The sequence below is a fragment of the Halichoeres trimaculatus genome, unplaced genomic scaffold (genome assembly GCF_033239565.1).
Source record: "Halichoeres trimaculatus isolate MK-OKI-2021-1 unplaced genomic scaffold, fHalTri1.1 fHalTri1_scaffold_1, whole genome shotgun sequence".
Lineage (NCBI taxonomy): Eukaryota > Metazoa > Chordata > Actinopteri > Labriformes > Labridae > Halichoeres > Halichoeres trimaculatus.
Genome location: NW_027437179.1, coordinates 26058891 through 26075848, shown reverse-complemented (window position 1 = coordinate 26075848; position 16958 = coordinate 26058891). Strand labels below are relative to the sequence as shown.

Genomic DNA, 16958 nt, shown 5'->3' with positions numbered 1-16958 from the left:
TTGCATCATTTTGAAGTATTCCTCTGAACCATTTCAGACAAATATTACCATTTCTTTGCAATCTGCTTTGGTCTCGGATGGGGAACAGTTCTGTATCGTCCCTTTCGCCGTAAGTAGCCACCAATGTCATCCAGATAACTAATTGTAAAGATGATACACATTTTAAATAATCTAAATTTTGACACACATGTTTCTGTGATGCTATGCCATGTTTTTACAGCTATAGCTGTGCCAGCAGCCTTTGGTGCTTGTTTTGCTTTGTTCTTTGAGATTTTCGGCCTAATGTGCAGTAAGCCAAACTTTGTTTGATATTCACAAAAATATCACAGAATTCAAAGTATATACAGTATGGGATGAATATGAACACCAGTTTAAGCTACATCATTTCTGAAAAGAAAGTGTAACACTTTAATGCTGAACGTATTTATTAATCAGTGTGTTCTGCTGGACAGCTCTGATTATCTGTGTTCATTATGCGTCTCCTTTCAGACATAAAAGCACACAATAAGACATGTAAAGGCCCTCCATATGACAGAAAAGGTACCGCCTTCTTTTTATTGAATTAAATCCTGATGTAGCTTCATGTGAACCTTTACATGGCCTGCCCTTACATGGGTGTGCAACTGAATTTCATTATTGAATAAATGCTCAAAAATGTTTGATTTTGATTGTAAAACTGTTAAGATAAAAGTGTGTTTTTTCATGTTAATGTTAATAATCAGTGTTTACACACTTGAGTACATAAGGTACACATTAAGGGGAATACCCCATGATCAACAACTGGATATAATTCCTGTATGAATTTGGGAAATTGGCAAAATATTAAAATGTCTTTAACTCTTTTCAGATGTTTATTTGGGATTTACTGCTGCTTTTCTTGTGGCCACCCTGAACTTCAAATCATTTAACGGTAAATCCACATATAGATCAGTACAACTTTGATCTATAATAATAATAATAATAATAATAATAATAATAATAATAATAATAATAATAATAATAATAATAATAATAATAATACATTGTCTAATATTTGTCTAACTTGTATTCTTTTCTCAGCCTGTCTTATGTCTTATGGATGTGGACTCATATTTTTTGCTGTTTGTGGAGCAACAAGGAAAAACAGGTCTCTGTCAATAAGACTTACAAGAGCTAGATGTGATTTTAAAAGTATCCAAATATTTATTTACAAAGATACAGTGTTCAAAACTAAAATTATTTTCTATTTGTATGACCTGAAAAAGCTTTTTTCTTTGTCTTGGAAGGAGGCTGAGAGGGACTCGGAGCCCCTGGTGGTAGAAAGGGTTTACGTCTATTGCCTACCTCTTTTATCTACCAACAGGGGTGTCTCCAGAGGAGCAGCCAGAGGTGGTACAGCCCTCCTTGGAATCAGACTGGCCAGCCCAGGTGCCACCCCAAAATCTATAGCCCAGTTTCCACCAAGCAGTCCAGTTTAGATCAGTACAGTTTGGTACAGATTGGTTTGGTTAAGCCTGATCCTGTTTGGGTTTCCATAGCCAACCGTGCCCCCTGGTGGTAGGCGGCATGTAAGCCGTATGCCAAGTCAGTTACATTATAGGGTGGTGCCATAGCAGTGCAACACTGTGGACCCCACTAATGAATCCAACAAAGAAGAAAAACATGATACAGTAAACAAAGAGGAACGATGGGGAACATCCAGCAATTCTTCTGCTTTGTGATTTCCATATGGCTCTTAGTTACAAAGAGCAGGCAAGTGGCTCTGTTTAGTCTGGCACACCAATGGAAGGGTCCCAAAAAGTGGGACAGTTAGTTTAGAGTTAGTTTGTTCGTTAGTCTTGGTTATTTGGGGATCTGTCGTGAGATTAGTCAGTGGTAATGCCATAAAATGCTTGCCATACCAAGATAAACTAAACTGCTTGGTGGAAACGGGGCTTATGATAGGCTTTTTGCCTAGTCCTGGATAGGACTGATGTTGAATGGCCTGTTTGAACTGTGTTGCAGCATGCTACTTGTAGCTTTGTTTGACTTAAAATGTCACAGTTTCCTCTGTTGGTACTTCAAATTGTAGCAGAACATTTAACACATTTATGTCTTTGAACAGGTATGTAATATGTCCATCGACATTGCAAGCAGACTCACAAAGCAGTTTGTCAAATATAGATTTATAAGCAACTTTTGACAGTAATTGCAAATGTGTTTTTGTGCATTTTTCCAATTAATTCATACTGTCTGTACTGTTACTTTGAACAAATCTCTTCTTTTTTTAGTTGTTATAATACATGTTAAGTTATGAGGGTTTTCAATCACCTTTTTCATTTAAAATCAATCATGAAGTTTTGAGAAATAGCCATGATTGCATTTGAAATGACATGTTTAGAATTCCATTAGTTTGCATTTAAAGGAGTTGTGAGGACTTTCAGGAAAAGCTAGCGTACAGTTAAGATTCAGCTTCCTGTGAGGACTTGTTGTCTACTGTCTTGAGGACATGACTCTAACCAACGCATGTTTGTTTTGAAAAATGAATGGAGATCAGGGCCTGTATGCACATCCAGCCATTAGCAATAAAAACACACTGTCTGTACTTATGGTGAAAAAAAAAATAAGTCAGTGGTATGCATAAGCCAAGTTAATGCCCCAAAAGAGCATTGATTCCAATGGTGGTAGACTCCATCATGACAGATGCTAACGGCAGGGTTGCTGCACCTGTTTGGCTGTTTAAAGGACAATGTTGTGCTTATGCATTACTGTCTAAGACAAAAAATTGCAAAGACAGCAGATGTCTAGAGATCAAATGAATCCTGTGTTAAAGTATGACTATGTGGAGCTATACAACAAATTTAGATTTTAACAGACACATTATTTTTCAGTTCACAGATTAGACAAGGGAAACAATCAAAGTCTTAAACTTGTAATCTCATTTAAAGTCATGAATTACAATCAGGCATAAACCCAGAGGTGAGACTCTTTCAAGATCACTTAGAAAGTCCTCTCAGTCCCTTTAAAAACAGTTTTGAAATTCGTATTAACAATGTCAGGTAATTCTGACCACATTCTTTATTTAGTAATCAAAAAAATGCTTTATGGTCTCCACTTTAAGATTTCTTTTTTTCTTTTAAAAAGCTGTGCTCCATCATGGTCTGAAACCATGTCTAAGAGGGTTAGGATAAAGCTTAAAAAGTGCTCATTCATTGAAACTCACTCTTTCTTTTAAAGGGTAACATATTCTGAAATATGCAAGGGTGTGTTTAAAAAGGTACAGTCAGTATGGTGTGCTTTTCTGAGGAATTTTGACTCCTTGATTTTTCACAAACATCTATATAATCAGACAGCAATTGCATGTTTCAGGAGTACCTCTTTGGTTGCTTTCTCTCTTTCATATCGGTCCCATGTGCAATTAGGCCAACAATTGTGCCCTAAACGATTTAGCATATTAGAATACAACAGCTAAAGGATGTTCCTTGGACCCACAATTATGACTAACCTGCTGTCTGTTTCCACTCATCCAGTAAGGACTGTAGTTATTTTCTTTAGTTACTTTCCTCCACAAGTATGTGGTGATTCTCACACTTCAAAATAAGACTCTATAGCGCTTGGGTTGCAGTTCCTAATTGACAACAGTCTGATTATAACTTTAAACTTGCCTTATCTGCCATCTGGGAGTTTTTTTCATTGCAATATGCCTTTCAGTAGTTCAGTGATGTCGTTACTTTTCATCTCTAAGGCATGCAAACAGCCAGCTTATCTATGGTGGGCAGAAAGTAATAGTTAAAGAAAACTTGAGCTCATTAATTTCTGATTGACAGGGCAGTCAACGTTAGCCCAAGTTGCTTCTCTATTTTGGTACAGAAAGTGCAACAAAGTCTGGACCAGCCCCCATCACCAAAAGAAATAAAAGTTAAGATGTAGACATGTTTGATTCAGCATTTGTGATTTTTCACCATCTTGTGACATATTTGTGATCAGATCTTGAGAAAGAAATTGCATTTGAATAAATTATCTATGGAACACATGATACAGACTTGTGTAGACATTACCAAGTGGTATACTGTCCCTGATCATGGTTTGTTTCACACGCTTTAACAATATATATATTTTTTTACCAGTGTTTACTCTTACACAAGGGGTGGTGGACAAACTATTGCAAACACACAGTTTCAAATGCAGAGGGCTTTATTACATGAAAGTAAGGTACATACAAAATTTCAAGTAACAAAGAAAGTGTTTGATCTTGGGTTCACAAGTCAGATGTAACTCTTCTTTAACACTCACAAACAGTCATTGTCTCCACTCTCCAGCACCCAAAGGCCTCTCTACCTCATGTTTACTTTGTTTAAAATCAATAATGCCACTATCATCGCACTGCTGGTACCGTCCAGTTGTACAGCTAGCACAAATGAACACAGAGGTGTGTGGGTTGATGGTAATTGTAAAATTAGAAACATACAGTGCTGAAGAGAATTGCTACAACTATTGAGAGCACAACAGTTTACATAACCTGAAGATGTGATCTTAAGTGACTGCTCTTTGTGACCTACATACATTTGTTTAATTTTTTTTTCTTTCCTCTACCTTCTACAAAAGACAACTCGGATGGTTTCTTTCTGACACTGAGGTCACGATCAACACTTAATTTAAAGCTAAGCCCCACCCAGTTTAAAGAGGGCTACATCAGAACAATATAAAAACATTTCCAGTCAAATGAATCAAAGAGCTTTTAAAAAACACGAGAGAGCATCACATAGTATAGTTATTATGGCCACATTTTGATCACTGAATGATGAGGATATGTGCATTTGTCTGTCATTTTTGTGTGAAGTGATGGATGCAAGAAAAAAGGGTCAAAGGTGGTAATCTACTTCAAAGTGTACGGCACAAAATCACATTACTTCAGTACACACAAGGGCATTCACAGTGAAGGAATTTTTTTTAAAAAAAGAGCTGGGTGTCATGTGAATCAAAACATACTCGACTGTAATCTGCAACTGCAGGGGTGTGATCAGACAGGTCAGTTGGGTGGGGCAGGGCTGGGCAGGGGAGAGGTTACTTGGCATTGGTGGAGCTGCTGAGCATCTTGCGGACGGCCTGCGCAATGGCATCACGATCAATGCCATAGATTTTGAGCAGCTCATGGGGTTTGCCACAGCGTGGGACGTGAGATACAGCCAGACGATGCAGGTTGATACCTGACTCGTTGACCAGAGCTGAGGAAACTGCCTCCCCCAGACCACCTGAGGAAAATACACTTATAGCATTACAGGAATTTAAAAATGTTTTCATATATATGGTATCCTAAAGCCTGGTATATATTTTTGTCCAGTCAGTGCTTTGGCTGTCCCAGACGTTTTCCAGGCCCTTTCCTAATACAGAGGTCACAAGCCTAGCCTGATGTACACCTCAAAGTAAAGTAGTCAGTGAGCCCTATGACTGGTCCACTGAGCAGATCCATATTTTCTGCATTCACAACATTTTAGGACCATTCATTCAGTCTCCTCCTATGTCTCATCTATCTTTCCTGTATTAGCAAATCCAGTTTAACATAATAGGCTCTGGGTCACTCTGAAAAAGAAAACAGAAAATGTAACAGAACCAGGAACAGGGTTAGATCCTTGAAGAGATAACAAAGCCCACTGGCATTTCTGTTCAGAGCCACGTCTACCCATTGACGCACAAGTATGCAGCACTCATGACCGTGTCAGACACTACCATGTAAGGTAGAAATACAAATAAAAGCCTGTTCATGCATTTGTAACAATATGATAATTACTTTGTTGATATAGCACCTTTAAAGACAGATGTTAAAGCAAAGCAATGAAGACACTCATAAAGATGTAAGAATAAACATGAATTAGTCAGGCCAAATAGAGCAGTCTGTGTTCATAACATCTGTCAAATTAAAATAAGGATGTTGTGAAAGACGACCCCCATGAAGTCCCATGAGGTGGACCACATTATTACCTGGTATATAAAACTGCAACCACCAATCATTTTGTTTTGAATTTATGCTTTTTTTCCCACAAATAATAAATCAAAGGCTTGGTGCTATAAAACGATGAATTTTATAAAATCATCTTCATTACTAAAGTCAAATGTTTGTAATGAATTAAAAGGACTGCCAAATGACACTACCTAATCCATAAACATCTGATGATGTATATTTTTTCTGTTTGCACTGAAATATCTTTTACCATTTTTTTATTTGTTTCAGAAATATTCTGCTCTTCCACTGAATCAGAGACACTAAGCTGACTCAAGAACTTGGGGCTTTTGTGATGAGTAAAATGAGGCACTGAACATGACCAAACAACCTGCAGAATGCACACAGAGGAAAGAGAGAGAACAACATATCACTGCAATAGTTATAGTTTAATCCAAATATGTTGTTACTGTGCTGTTATCTGATCCAGATGTAAGCTGAGTGGGATACCACAGCATCCGATGGATGCCCGCTATCCTTTGTCTAGTGGTCTCCATGCCATCACCCATCCCCTCTCCTTCACACACACAGGGCCTGGCTGGCTGTGCTATCTAGGTCACAGAAAGCCCCACGGGCACACGCTCAGTTAAGGAAATCTGACAGCACTCTGCCTCTCTGACTCTCACACTTACAAAAATGCACCATAAAACCAATACCTTGTCTGCTCTCAACAGTCAGCCTCCTCTCAGCCAATGAGCAAACGCCACCGCACTGCAACTCTCCTACTGAACCAATGATAACCTGCCACCGCAACACACCCGAGAATGTCGACCAATGACAGACAGGGCCTTGGCTGCATCACTCTGAGGAGCTTGTTGCTGCTGGGTTGGCGGTGGTTATGCATAATGTAGGTGGTGAACTGTATGAGAAAGGCAGACCCACCTTCATAGTAGTGGTCCTCCACAGTGAGGATGCGTCCCCTGGTGGCACGTGTGTGGTCCATGATGGTTTTCACATCCAGAGGTTTGATGGTGAAGGCATCAATGACCCTGATGGGGATCCTCTCTGGAAAGACAGGTAGCTGAGCTGAAAACCTCAATTCTTAAGGTGGTCTCATGAATGAAATTTCTACAGCTGGGGCATGCTGGTCATACAGTGGCTTTAAGGTCAGGATGCCCATGTTGATCCTGAATCAGAAAGTACACTTTTCTATTCTAGCTCTGAATACATATGCTTTTTTTTTTTTTTTTTTTTACCGTTTTTGTCAGTTAATCTATAAATGTTCTAGTTTCATTTGTTGAATAAGTCCAGCATGCTTTGGTATATTTTTTTCTTTGTGCCAAAAGCATTCCTCAGGGTTCTTTACCTTTCTTTAGGTAATCAGCTGCAGCCAAAGCCTCATGCAGAGTCACTCCAGCTGCAACCACAGTCACCTGGTCCTCTTTGCTCTGGTAAACCACCTGCGAAGGAGAAATGTCTTACTTTTCTTCCCATTATTCCGACATAGCAATTCTAGGTGTGCAAATTTTAGAAATGGTGTTTTTTTTTCTCACACTATCTTTGTAAATATTGAAGCACAATCCATGGCTTACCTTGGCCTGTCCAACATGGAAGTCCTCGTTGCTGTTGTAGATGATGGGGCTGTCTTGGCGGCTGGTTCGGATGTAGCAAACACCCTGTTTGAAGCAAAACGCAACAATAGTTTTTTTTTAACTTCAGGACTTTTTGAAAGCTAAACAGCGATCCAGAGCCAGGTTTTACCTTTGTGGATGCAGCCAGTTCCACAGCCTTCTCAGTTGACACACCATCACAGGGGTAGAAGATGGTGGCTGTTGGGAGAGCCCTAAACATCGCCACATCCTCTAGACCCATCAGAGAAGGGCCTTCCTCTCCTGTGATATGCATATGTATGGTTAAATTGAAACGCCCAACATCAAAAATGTTTTTTTTTTTTTTTTTTTTTTAATCTATTGTGAGGTCAGGTGAGCTTTTGCATGCAGTTCTACAGACAAAAAGCCAGACTCTGCATGCAGTATACCTGCACTAACAGAGGGACACCTGCTTCCCTGCTGACAGCTTCCAGTACAGACAGGAAGAGAGGAAAAGGGGGGGAGTGAGGACTAGCTGTAAGGCCAAAGGAAGGTCAGGAAAACATAGGATTAGAGGGAAAGAAAGGATTGTGACACCAACAAACACACACACACACACAGTTCACTTTTTGTTAACATCAGGGGATAGTGTGAAAATGTCTGGCTTCACTGTGAGGAAATAAAGGGGTTTAAGTAAAGGTTTTGCTGGGTATGGTGCATGACAGGGGTTGTTATGAACACTTGTATACCAGTGGACAAGCCGCAGTGGGAGCCGCACACGTTAATGTTGCTCTCAGAGATGGCTGCCATGCGGAGCTGGTCGTAGGCTCGGGTGAAAAAGGAAGCGAGAGTGCTGGCAAACACAACGTTTCTCTCACGGGCAGCACAGCCCATGGTGACACTGACCTGGGAAAAGGAATTCACTGTTTTGAGCGCATGTAAAGGTACAAACGTAGGGTGTCTAAATATGTACACAGATCAGATGTTTCTGAGCCCCAAAGGATCACTCAGAGGGTCACACATCTGCAATTCAAACTGTATTGGAGGCCTTTTTGAACTTTAGAGAGTTATGGAGGGGAGTTCTCTCCAAATCTCCAGAGCTTATTTTCCCATATGGACAGATCAGTGGCATGCCTCCTCTTACAAATAATTTCCTTTCTCTTAGCTCGCAAACTCTGAACAATCCTGCGGCTTCTTTCCATGCTTTTTAAAAAGCAATATCTAAAAAATCCTTGAGAGCACCAATGTGTGTTAGATAAATTCTTGTTGATATACTGAAGGAAAACAGAGCGTTACTTTAAAGGCTTAACTGGTAGTCGTTTTATCTAAAAAAAACAATGGGATGACATTGAATGTAAATGCAATAACTGTAGTGAGTTTATAAATATTTTAAAAAGTAATGCATTTTTTTTTACTAGCAATCCCCTTCTTTCAAATGCAAAACATTTTTATCTTTTTTTTTTTTCCTGTAATGCACACAAATGTCATCATTCAACTTTTGACTTTTCTCATGCATTGAGCCAGATGGCCCTTCTGTGCTTATTAATATTTCACCTCTGAATACACTTGTCAGACCTATTTATCATCATCATTCACATGGCTGACCTACATCTGCTGCTCAAAACAGCCCCAAGAATTAACGTCTGATTCTCTGAATAATTTATCAGAGAAGAGTTAAAATAATGACGGTGGCAAAAAGAAATGTGCTGCATAAACTGCTGGTGTCAGCAGCTACAGCCACATACTTCACAGGGAGGGTAATGTATTGTGTCTTCTTCATCTGTACATTAAGGATAGACATATCATAAATAATTAAGTGACTCAGATGCAGACTCACAGCTGTGACACTGTACATACAGTATATCCAATCGGAGTGAAGATGGAGCTTTTTACTTGGCAAAATAAGTTCCTTTTAAGGGTTTGTTCATCATTTTGGTCATAATAGGAATAGTGGTAGACCAGACATGTGCAAGGATGTTTTTGTCAGACAAGAATAATCGCTTGGTGCAGCATATATTTTCATTATGTGACATAATTCTTAGGGGGAAAAATGCCACCAGTGATATTAGTGTGGCAGTGTCGTCAATGGCAGAGAAGAAAAAAAAATAAAGATAATTTTTAAATATATTGACTAAAGTAGAGTCTAGTATCTCGTGTTTTGTTCGGTGATCTGTTAGTAATGCCTTGAGGAGCCTGTGGGCAGTTCGCGCTTTCGCGCACCAGCCGCTCAGCCTCAACACGGACGAGTTCGGGTGGAAGAAGTAACGTGGGTACGGCTCTTCAGTCGCATATCGCTCATTTCAAGGTATCCTTATTTCAAGGTAACTACACGACGCTTAAATAACTCAAAGGCACGTTTTAGTAAAACTTTTCTGTGTGTCAATGTAAAGTTGCCTGAAACATGTTTCGTAAGCAGGCGTGGTTGCGCTGTCAAACGTAATTGTGTAATTGTTTGGTTTGGACCACAGACTGGATAATAAGCCTATAGACCCTTCAGTCAAATTTGAAATTAATAACAATAAATTAAAGGTAGATAAAACCACGAAAGACTTTTTTTATGCTTGATGTAATATTTGAGATAAAAAGATACTCTTGTATCTGTCCAGAAGCCCAGAAATTTTGAGTGCCTCTGAATGAGTCTGCTTGAACCTATGTACATAAATTTATCACTGTTTGCATTGTAATGTCCTACAGTTCTACAGTTCTACAACTTTATTTAGTTAACTTTTTGTCCAAAGCGATTTACGACACAAGCAAGAATTTCGACTAGAGGGGAAAACCTTTGTAGGTGTGACAAGGTGCTTCAAGTTTTAATAGCTGCTGGTGCTGCTATCATGTGCCAAAAGAGGTGCCTTTATTTAAAAGTCACCTAAACTAACCACAAAATGCACTCAACAGCATTCAATATTCAGTTTTAAGTATTCACTCAGAGCTGGGTCTTACACCTTCTGCTTCATTCTACTCCTGAAGACAATGAAGGGAAGTGTCAGATTAATTGCCTGAGTGTTCCCAGTGCACCACAGATCAGTGAAGGCAAGAGATATGCATGTATCCCCAGACTATCACATCAATCTTATTTTTTTGCTATTTAACACTACAACATATAGTCACTTTGACAAATCTTACAAAAACAGGCTGCCTAGCTTTGAAAAATGAGCCTTATCCTCCACTGTCAGCACAGGTCTTACCATGTTCTGCTGGGCAATGTAGCACTCCACAAAGCGGTTGGGATGCTCATTCTTGAAGATGTCTGAGTAGGTGAGGTTGTTGGTGTCTCCATCAAGAGCCACGACTCGGTCGTTGTAGCGGCCTAACTTGGCCAATGCAACCCCGTATGCCTTCCGTGTAGAGATCTGTAAAAAAAATAAATATTTTTAGAAAGTGACACCCAGGATATGTATTGGTTCATCTTCCAATTCTTCAGTAGTGTCCTCAGATTGCTACTGAATACTCAAGAGAGTATATGACCTTTTCTCCAGTCTTGAAGTTGGGTGCACTTGGCATCCGGATGTTCCTCAAGCTGACGGGTGGGGAGTCCTCTATGGGAGCAGGAGGGTACAGGTGCTTGTTGCTGTTCATGACACGGCTCTGCAGGTCCTTCATCACCATCTCGGCCATATCTTTAGGCAGAGTTTTGGCATGCCATCCAAGCTTATCCTCAGCAGCTGAAACCAGATGATAAACATGGCGTAACAGTGTTAGATTCAAATACCGGACAGATGAAACTTTTGGAAGCTTTTGCAGATGGTCTGCACTTGTGTGTGGGAGAGTGGACAGTGGTGGAGGATTTTTACCTGGGATGCCTTTGCCTTTGATGGTCTTCGCAATGATGGCGGTTGGTTGATGACGGGCCTGACTGAGAGCCTTACAAAGCTCCTCCACACTGTGTCCATCCACAATGATGGCATGCCACCTAAACACAAACAACCAAACATAGTACAGACACACATTTTAACACATGCGTTATACAGAAGGACATTTTTTACTTAAGTGATTTTACTGGTTGTAGTCCAATAATGCTTGTTGCTCAAATACTCCTTGTATTACCATAAATTTGAGCATGAGATTTTACACTCTAAGCCTCTGCTTAAATATTCCAGCTGGATGAACATTTACCCAAAGGCTTCACAGCGCCTCTGATACTTCTCCACATGGTGCTGCAGGGGCGCAGAGTCACTTTGGCCCAAACGGTTGATGTCCATGATGGCCACCAGGTTGTCCAGCTGGTAATAGGAGGCGAACATCATGGCCTCCCAGACAGCACCCTCGGACATCTCCCCATCCCCCAGCAGGCAGTACACACGGTAACTAAGTACAAGAACACACAAGACTGCACAATAAGTAAGTGTGTGTGTGTGTGTGTGTGTGTGTGTGTGTGTGTGTGTGTGTGTGTGTGTGTGTGTGTGTGTGTGTGTGTGATGGTATGGGCTTTTTAACCAATATTGGGATTGCGATCTAGTGTGCGATTTTTTGGGGGGCGCTTTTAGGATTTTTCAGTTTTCCCCAGGTTTACAGTCTTGGGGAGGGGGTACAGACCATTACAGCCAGTGCTGCATTTTCACAGAGAAGGCATTAGGAGATGTATCTTGTGGTGGTTTCCCCAGCTTTCTGTCTGCTATAGGGAGTGTACTTGTCTGTGTGTGTATGCACACATGTTTATATGTCTGGACATGTTAGGGCGGACCTTTGCTGTGTGTGAGAGAGAACAAGGAGAAATGTATGCGCAACAATGTACAGATAAGTAACATCAAGGCTATTCAGTCTGTTATATCAAAAGAAAAACAAGTTATAGACCTGATTTATGAGAGAGTTAACTCTTAATTGTTTCTTCTGTGATCTGGCACTATTTGGAACATTAGGTTAACTTCCATGGGGGGCAGGTGCTGTTGTTGGGGTGGGCGGGTTGCCCTCCCAAATAATGGTAGGGGAAACACTGATTTTATTTTGTAATATTTTGATTATATTATTTTCTCAAGTATAGTAACAAGTGCATTTTGTTTGTTTTTAATATTTTCTTGAGTCTTTCTTATTTGTTGCATGTTTTCCTGGCCTTGGCGGCTCCCGCATTCATGTGACAGGCTCAGGAAACAAAGTGTATTGTAATGAAGTATGTTTTGTGCTGTTGCTCGATTAATGAGGGAGGGGAACTTCACGGTTGTTTTACCGTATGCATGGAGGCCATATGAGGACTCAATGAGTAAAACATTCTTGTCATCACTTAAGACTGGCTATAAACAACAAGTAAGATTAGAAAAGCTTCAGAAAGAAAACGAGACTTCAGATAGCCCCTACATTTATCTTCTGCATTATCCAATAAACACAAGCAATAAATCATTTTATAGTACGACCAACACGACAAAGGATACTGTCAACTTTTTAACAACTCTTTTCTGTAGGCCACACCTACATGTTACAATGAAATGAGATGAAATGATGCATCAACTGATATGAATAACACATCTGCATGAATGTCACTTAAAATAAAGTGCAGAAACAAGATACGATCAAATCTCTACCTCAGCCACTGAAATATGTAAACATGTGGAATGCACTTTTTATAAAATGAAAAATAAATCCTGTTCAAACCTAAATATAAATATTAAATGTATAAAAATCCTACTGATCTCTCATCAGTAACAAAACACAAACTATAGTGCAGAACTAAAAATGCTGGTTTTGAGGAAGAACAAGTTCAAGTTACTTTATTTCCTCAAAGCCTGTGTACATGACACTTATTTTATTTTATGTATTTATTTTTTTAATTGCAGACTTTGTGATTTGAAAATTGCATTCTGTTACATTGCGATGTCGGTTTTTAGTTCGATTAGTTGTTCAGCCCTGGTATGTGTGAGGTTTTCAGAGGAGGGGGGTCTTGTGAAAATGCTCCCTGACACTTTTCCGGTCAGATTGATTCGCTCCCCAACATCTGACGGTAAAGACTGTAAGCAGATGTGACAGGAGAAAAGCCTCCTGAGGCCTCTAGAAGCGTGAGCTGAGTTTCACACCTGCCTTTGAAACAGGTTTCACATTAGAATCACACATTCATTTGAAAGGGAAAACTCTTCTTGCTTTACAAAGAACGATCAAATATAATATTCATCATGTCACACAGGCTAAATACTACAAGATGAATCAAAGTAATCTTATAATACAGTAATTAAAAAAGGATTTCAAAGAAAAATTATGAAAAATTGACTCATTGGAATGATTTATAGAGCTATAGATTCAGGATGCACACACGGCTGAAAGCACATTGCCTGAATTTGACTCTGAAATTTAATCTGCTTGGATGAGAGGCATAACCGTAATAAAACTGCTGGGCCTGTGTTTATTAGAGCAGAAGAATCGGGAGAGCAGAGCATGTAGCCGCAGAACACACCCACGGAATCTGCACGCTGCACCATACAGACCTAAAATGAAGAAAGCCAAGAAACCCTAAAATCCAATGCTGTAATGTTAAGAATGTGAATATTGTATTCAAATAAAAAAGGACAGTGTCAGGCTTTTTTTGATCTACATGCATGCAAGAAAAAGGACATTCATAAAAAGCAGCAAAAATGGTCAACCAGGGGTTGATCCACTTGCGTGTGTTCGTGTGAAGGATTACCTGGCCTTGTCAAAGTATTTCCCAGTGTAAGCCATTCCACAGGCCACACCGAGACCCTGACCCAGGGAGCCGGTGGCTAAATCCATGAACTGATGTTTCTGAAATGCAGAGGAACAAAAGGAAGACATTTAATAAGCTGGTTTTTCTACATGAAATAAAAACCCAAGTGTGTGTTGGAGAATATTTGAGCTTACGTGAGTTGAGTGAACATCCATGGAGGAGTCCACGTGGCACAAACTGAGCATGTCGCTCTCCTTCAGAAAGCCTGCCTCAACCCACATGGAGTACAGGGCCGGAGCAGCATGGCCCTGTAGAAGAGAAAAATTGGTCATAAAACACCAAAATTTTCAGTTTGAAGGTCTGAATTCTGAATGGCAACAGGAAGCATGAAAAGCCGACCATCCTGTCCAGACCTAGCCTTACCTTGGACAGGATGAAGCGGTCGTTGTTGAAGTTCCGCGGGTCGTCATAGCGGTACCTCATGGTGTGGAAGAAGAGCACAGACATGATCTCTGCCACGCTGCAGCATGATGTCGGGTGTCTGAAAAACAGAGAAGATGTGCTATAACAGCTTACACATCGACACAGTCATAAATAGTAAATAGAACAACACAAATGCGGCCTGCTGAAATACATGTGCTCATAGAATCAGCAACCAAAAGAGTTAAATTAAAAATGTCCTAAAAACCTGCAGTGGATGCTAGAAAAACGTCAGAAATTCAGAGTATCCTAAATATATATTTATAATTTTTGGACCAGTAACTACTTAAAGTCAATCCAGATCCTTTACATAAAGACTATAACACTAAGAGAGCCAATCACAGAGCCCTCGGGAGCTGTGTGCTGCAAACAAAGACCGCAAGCGGTTTCACAAAGACAACAGCATCTTTTCATATTTTCCTCAAACAATACTTGGATACAGATGCTGTTACACAACAAAGCATTTCCCATTCAGCCACCAAATCATAGACCAAAGACATATTGTCCTGCTTTAATATCAATAGAATGTAACAGATGGCCTTTCCAAAATTTTGTCTATTTCACGAAGTAACCAAAAATTAAAACATGCAGGAGTTATAGGGTGTTGCAGCCCTTTATTCTCAGAAGAAAGAACATTTTAGGTTATGTAATTTCTTTTTCAAAATGGGATCACCCTTCAATCTCTTTGTTCTTGGTCCTATCACTTAAACTCTACTCAACTGTGAATATAAAAAATCATACCTACTTGCCGCCCAAAGAAAAAGGCTGTTATCTACCCAACATTGATAAATCTAGTGGGGAAACAAATCCCTCATTTAACCACTCTTTACATCACATTTTTTAAATTTTACCATTTAATGCCACACATGCAGTAATACAACAGAAGTCTGTAACAAAACCTGTAAACCTTCCAAAAAGTTTTTTTGAACACCTATAAACCAAATACTTGCAGCAGCCTGAAAGTGCGCAAGTCTTTCTGCAGCGTGCAATCCACCCACCATCACACATGAAGGTCTTTGTGAGCATCACTGCACAGAGGTGAAGCGCCTTCAAAAAGCTCGGAATAAGATAAACTGTTTATCAAACCGAATGTATGTATACGATTTTTAAAAAGTTTAAAACTCTCAAGAGCACAAAATATGAGCCCTGTGCACTTCAAGACTTCCTCTGCAATCTGAAAATCCAGTCACACTGATCATGTCTACTTTTATTCCTGCTTTTCACAAAGCATAAACTACATAACATTGAAGAGTATAACAAAATATATCAACATTTCTGGAGGTTTATTTCTATTTTTTTTATCTTTAGAATGTGTTAAAAGGCAGAATAAGACACATTAATTAATCTAGATGCATCAAGTATTTTCACCCATGAAAATTCAAAGCTGGCTAATTAGAGAAGAGCTGTGGATGCTGACATGATTCAGTGAGTGGACCAAAGGAGGAGAACAAAGGCAGGACATGCTGTTCTTTTGGCCCTTCAGCTGCACACATTGCATGTCTGCATGTGTGTGCGTGTGCGTCTGTGCATGCATGTGACTTGTCCAAAAGGTTTCAGTATTGGTAGTTTATGCATGATGCAAAGAAAAAGTGTGTAAACTGTTCTGCACACATGTTCTCTTTGTGCATTTTGCATGCACAGTTAGTTTTAGTATCTGGGAGAGATGTGGGGGACTCACCCGCTGCCTGCTGCAGTTGTTGCCTTGATGCAGTGGATTCGGAGGCGGTTGGCAATGTTCCTCAGTGCCTGCACTGTCTGCTGGTCAGGTTTGTGGTAATCCTCCATGAAGGCAAAGTATCAAGTTCTTCAGCACCACAAAGTGGACCAACTAATACCCTCTGTTGAGTTTGTGTGTTATGTGTGTGTAAGAGTTAGGCTTGCCAAAGAGCAGCACCTGTGTGTGTGTAGGGGTGTGTGTGTGTGAGTGACGGAGCCACAGAGAAAGAGAGAGAGTATGGGGGTGAAGCTGGATTTATCCTGTCAGGCATGCAGACACATAGATGCACAAGGACACACACTGCAAACATGCACACACACACAGGAGGAGAGGGCGTGTGTGTGTGGGGGGCACCTGATGACGTGAGCTGGGTGTTGGTGCTAAAATCAAGCTGCTCTCATTTCATTGGCCACTGAGACTGGGATGGTGGAGGAGTGTCACACACATAGACATCTGTGTGTGCGTGTGTGTGAGAGTCTGGAGGGGAGGGGCTGAAGAATGGGGGTGAAGGGGGGCACTTCAAGCATCTCACCCTAATTTACTTTGTCTTCACTGTCTGTACTAATCATTCAGATCTTGATGATTGATTGTTATTTGTTACTAACTCAAACCAAACAAGACAAAATCAGCATTGGAAAGGGATTATTACTAGATCAACCTTCTTAACTG

At 40.1% G+C, this 16958-nt stretch overlaps 1 protein-coding gene across 1 annotated transcript; it reads right to left on the bottom strand.

Moving 5' to 3' along the window:
* Window positions 1-4172: 4172 nt before the first annotated feature.
* On the bottom strand, window positions 4173-16958 carry LOC141797841 (transketolase-like). The gene is made up of 14 exons (XM_074679528.1): window positions 16251-16958; window positions 14516-14633; window positions 14287-14400; window positions 14093-14190; window positions 11602-11793; window positions 11280-11398; window positions 10954-11150; window positions 10674-10838; window positions 8235-8391; window positions 7658-7788; window positions 7489-7572; window positions 7263-7356; window positions 6839-6961; window positions 4173-5210 (listed from the first exon to the last, which is right to left on the bottom strand). Exons 1-14 carry the CDS (start codon window positions 16355-16357, stop codon window positions 5023-5025), a joined length of 1887 nt encoding a protein of 628 aa, XP_074535629.1. The 5' UTR covers window positions 16358-16958; the 3' UTR covers window positions 4173-5022.

Excerpts from the sequence above, each read along its gene's own strand:
- LOC141797841 (XM_074679528.1), bottom strand. The coding sequence starts at position 16,357 with ATGGAGGATTACCACAAACCTGACCAGCAGACAGTGCAGGCACTGAGG. Across the intron at positions 14,191-14,286 it reads TGGATGTTCACTCAACTCAC|AAACATCAGTTCATGGATTT; the intron begins GTAAGCTCAAAT and ends TCTGCATTTCAG. Across the intron at positions 5,211-6,838 it reads GGAGGACCACTACTATGAAG|GTGGTCTGGGGGAGGCAGTT; the intron begins GTGGGTCTGCCT and ends TATTTTCCTCAG.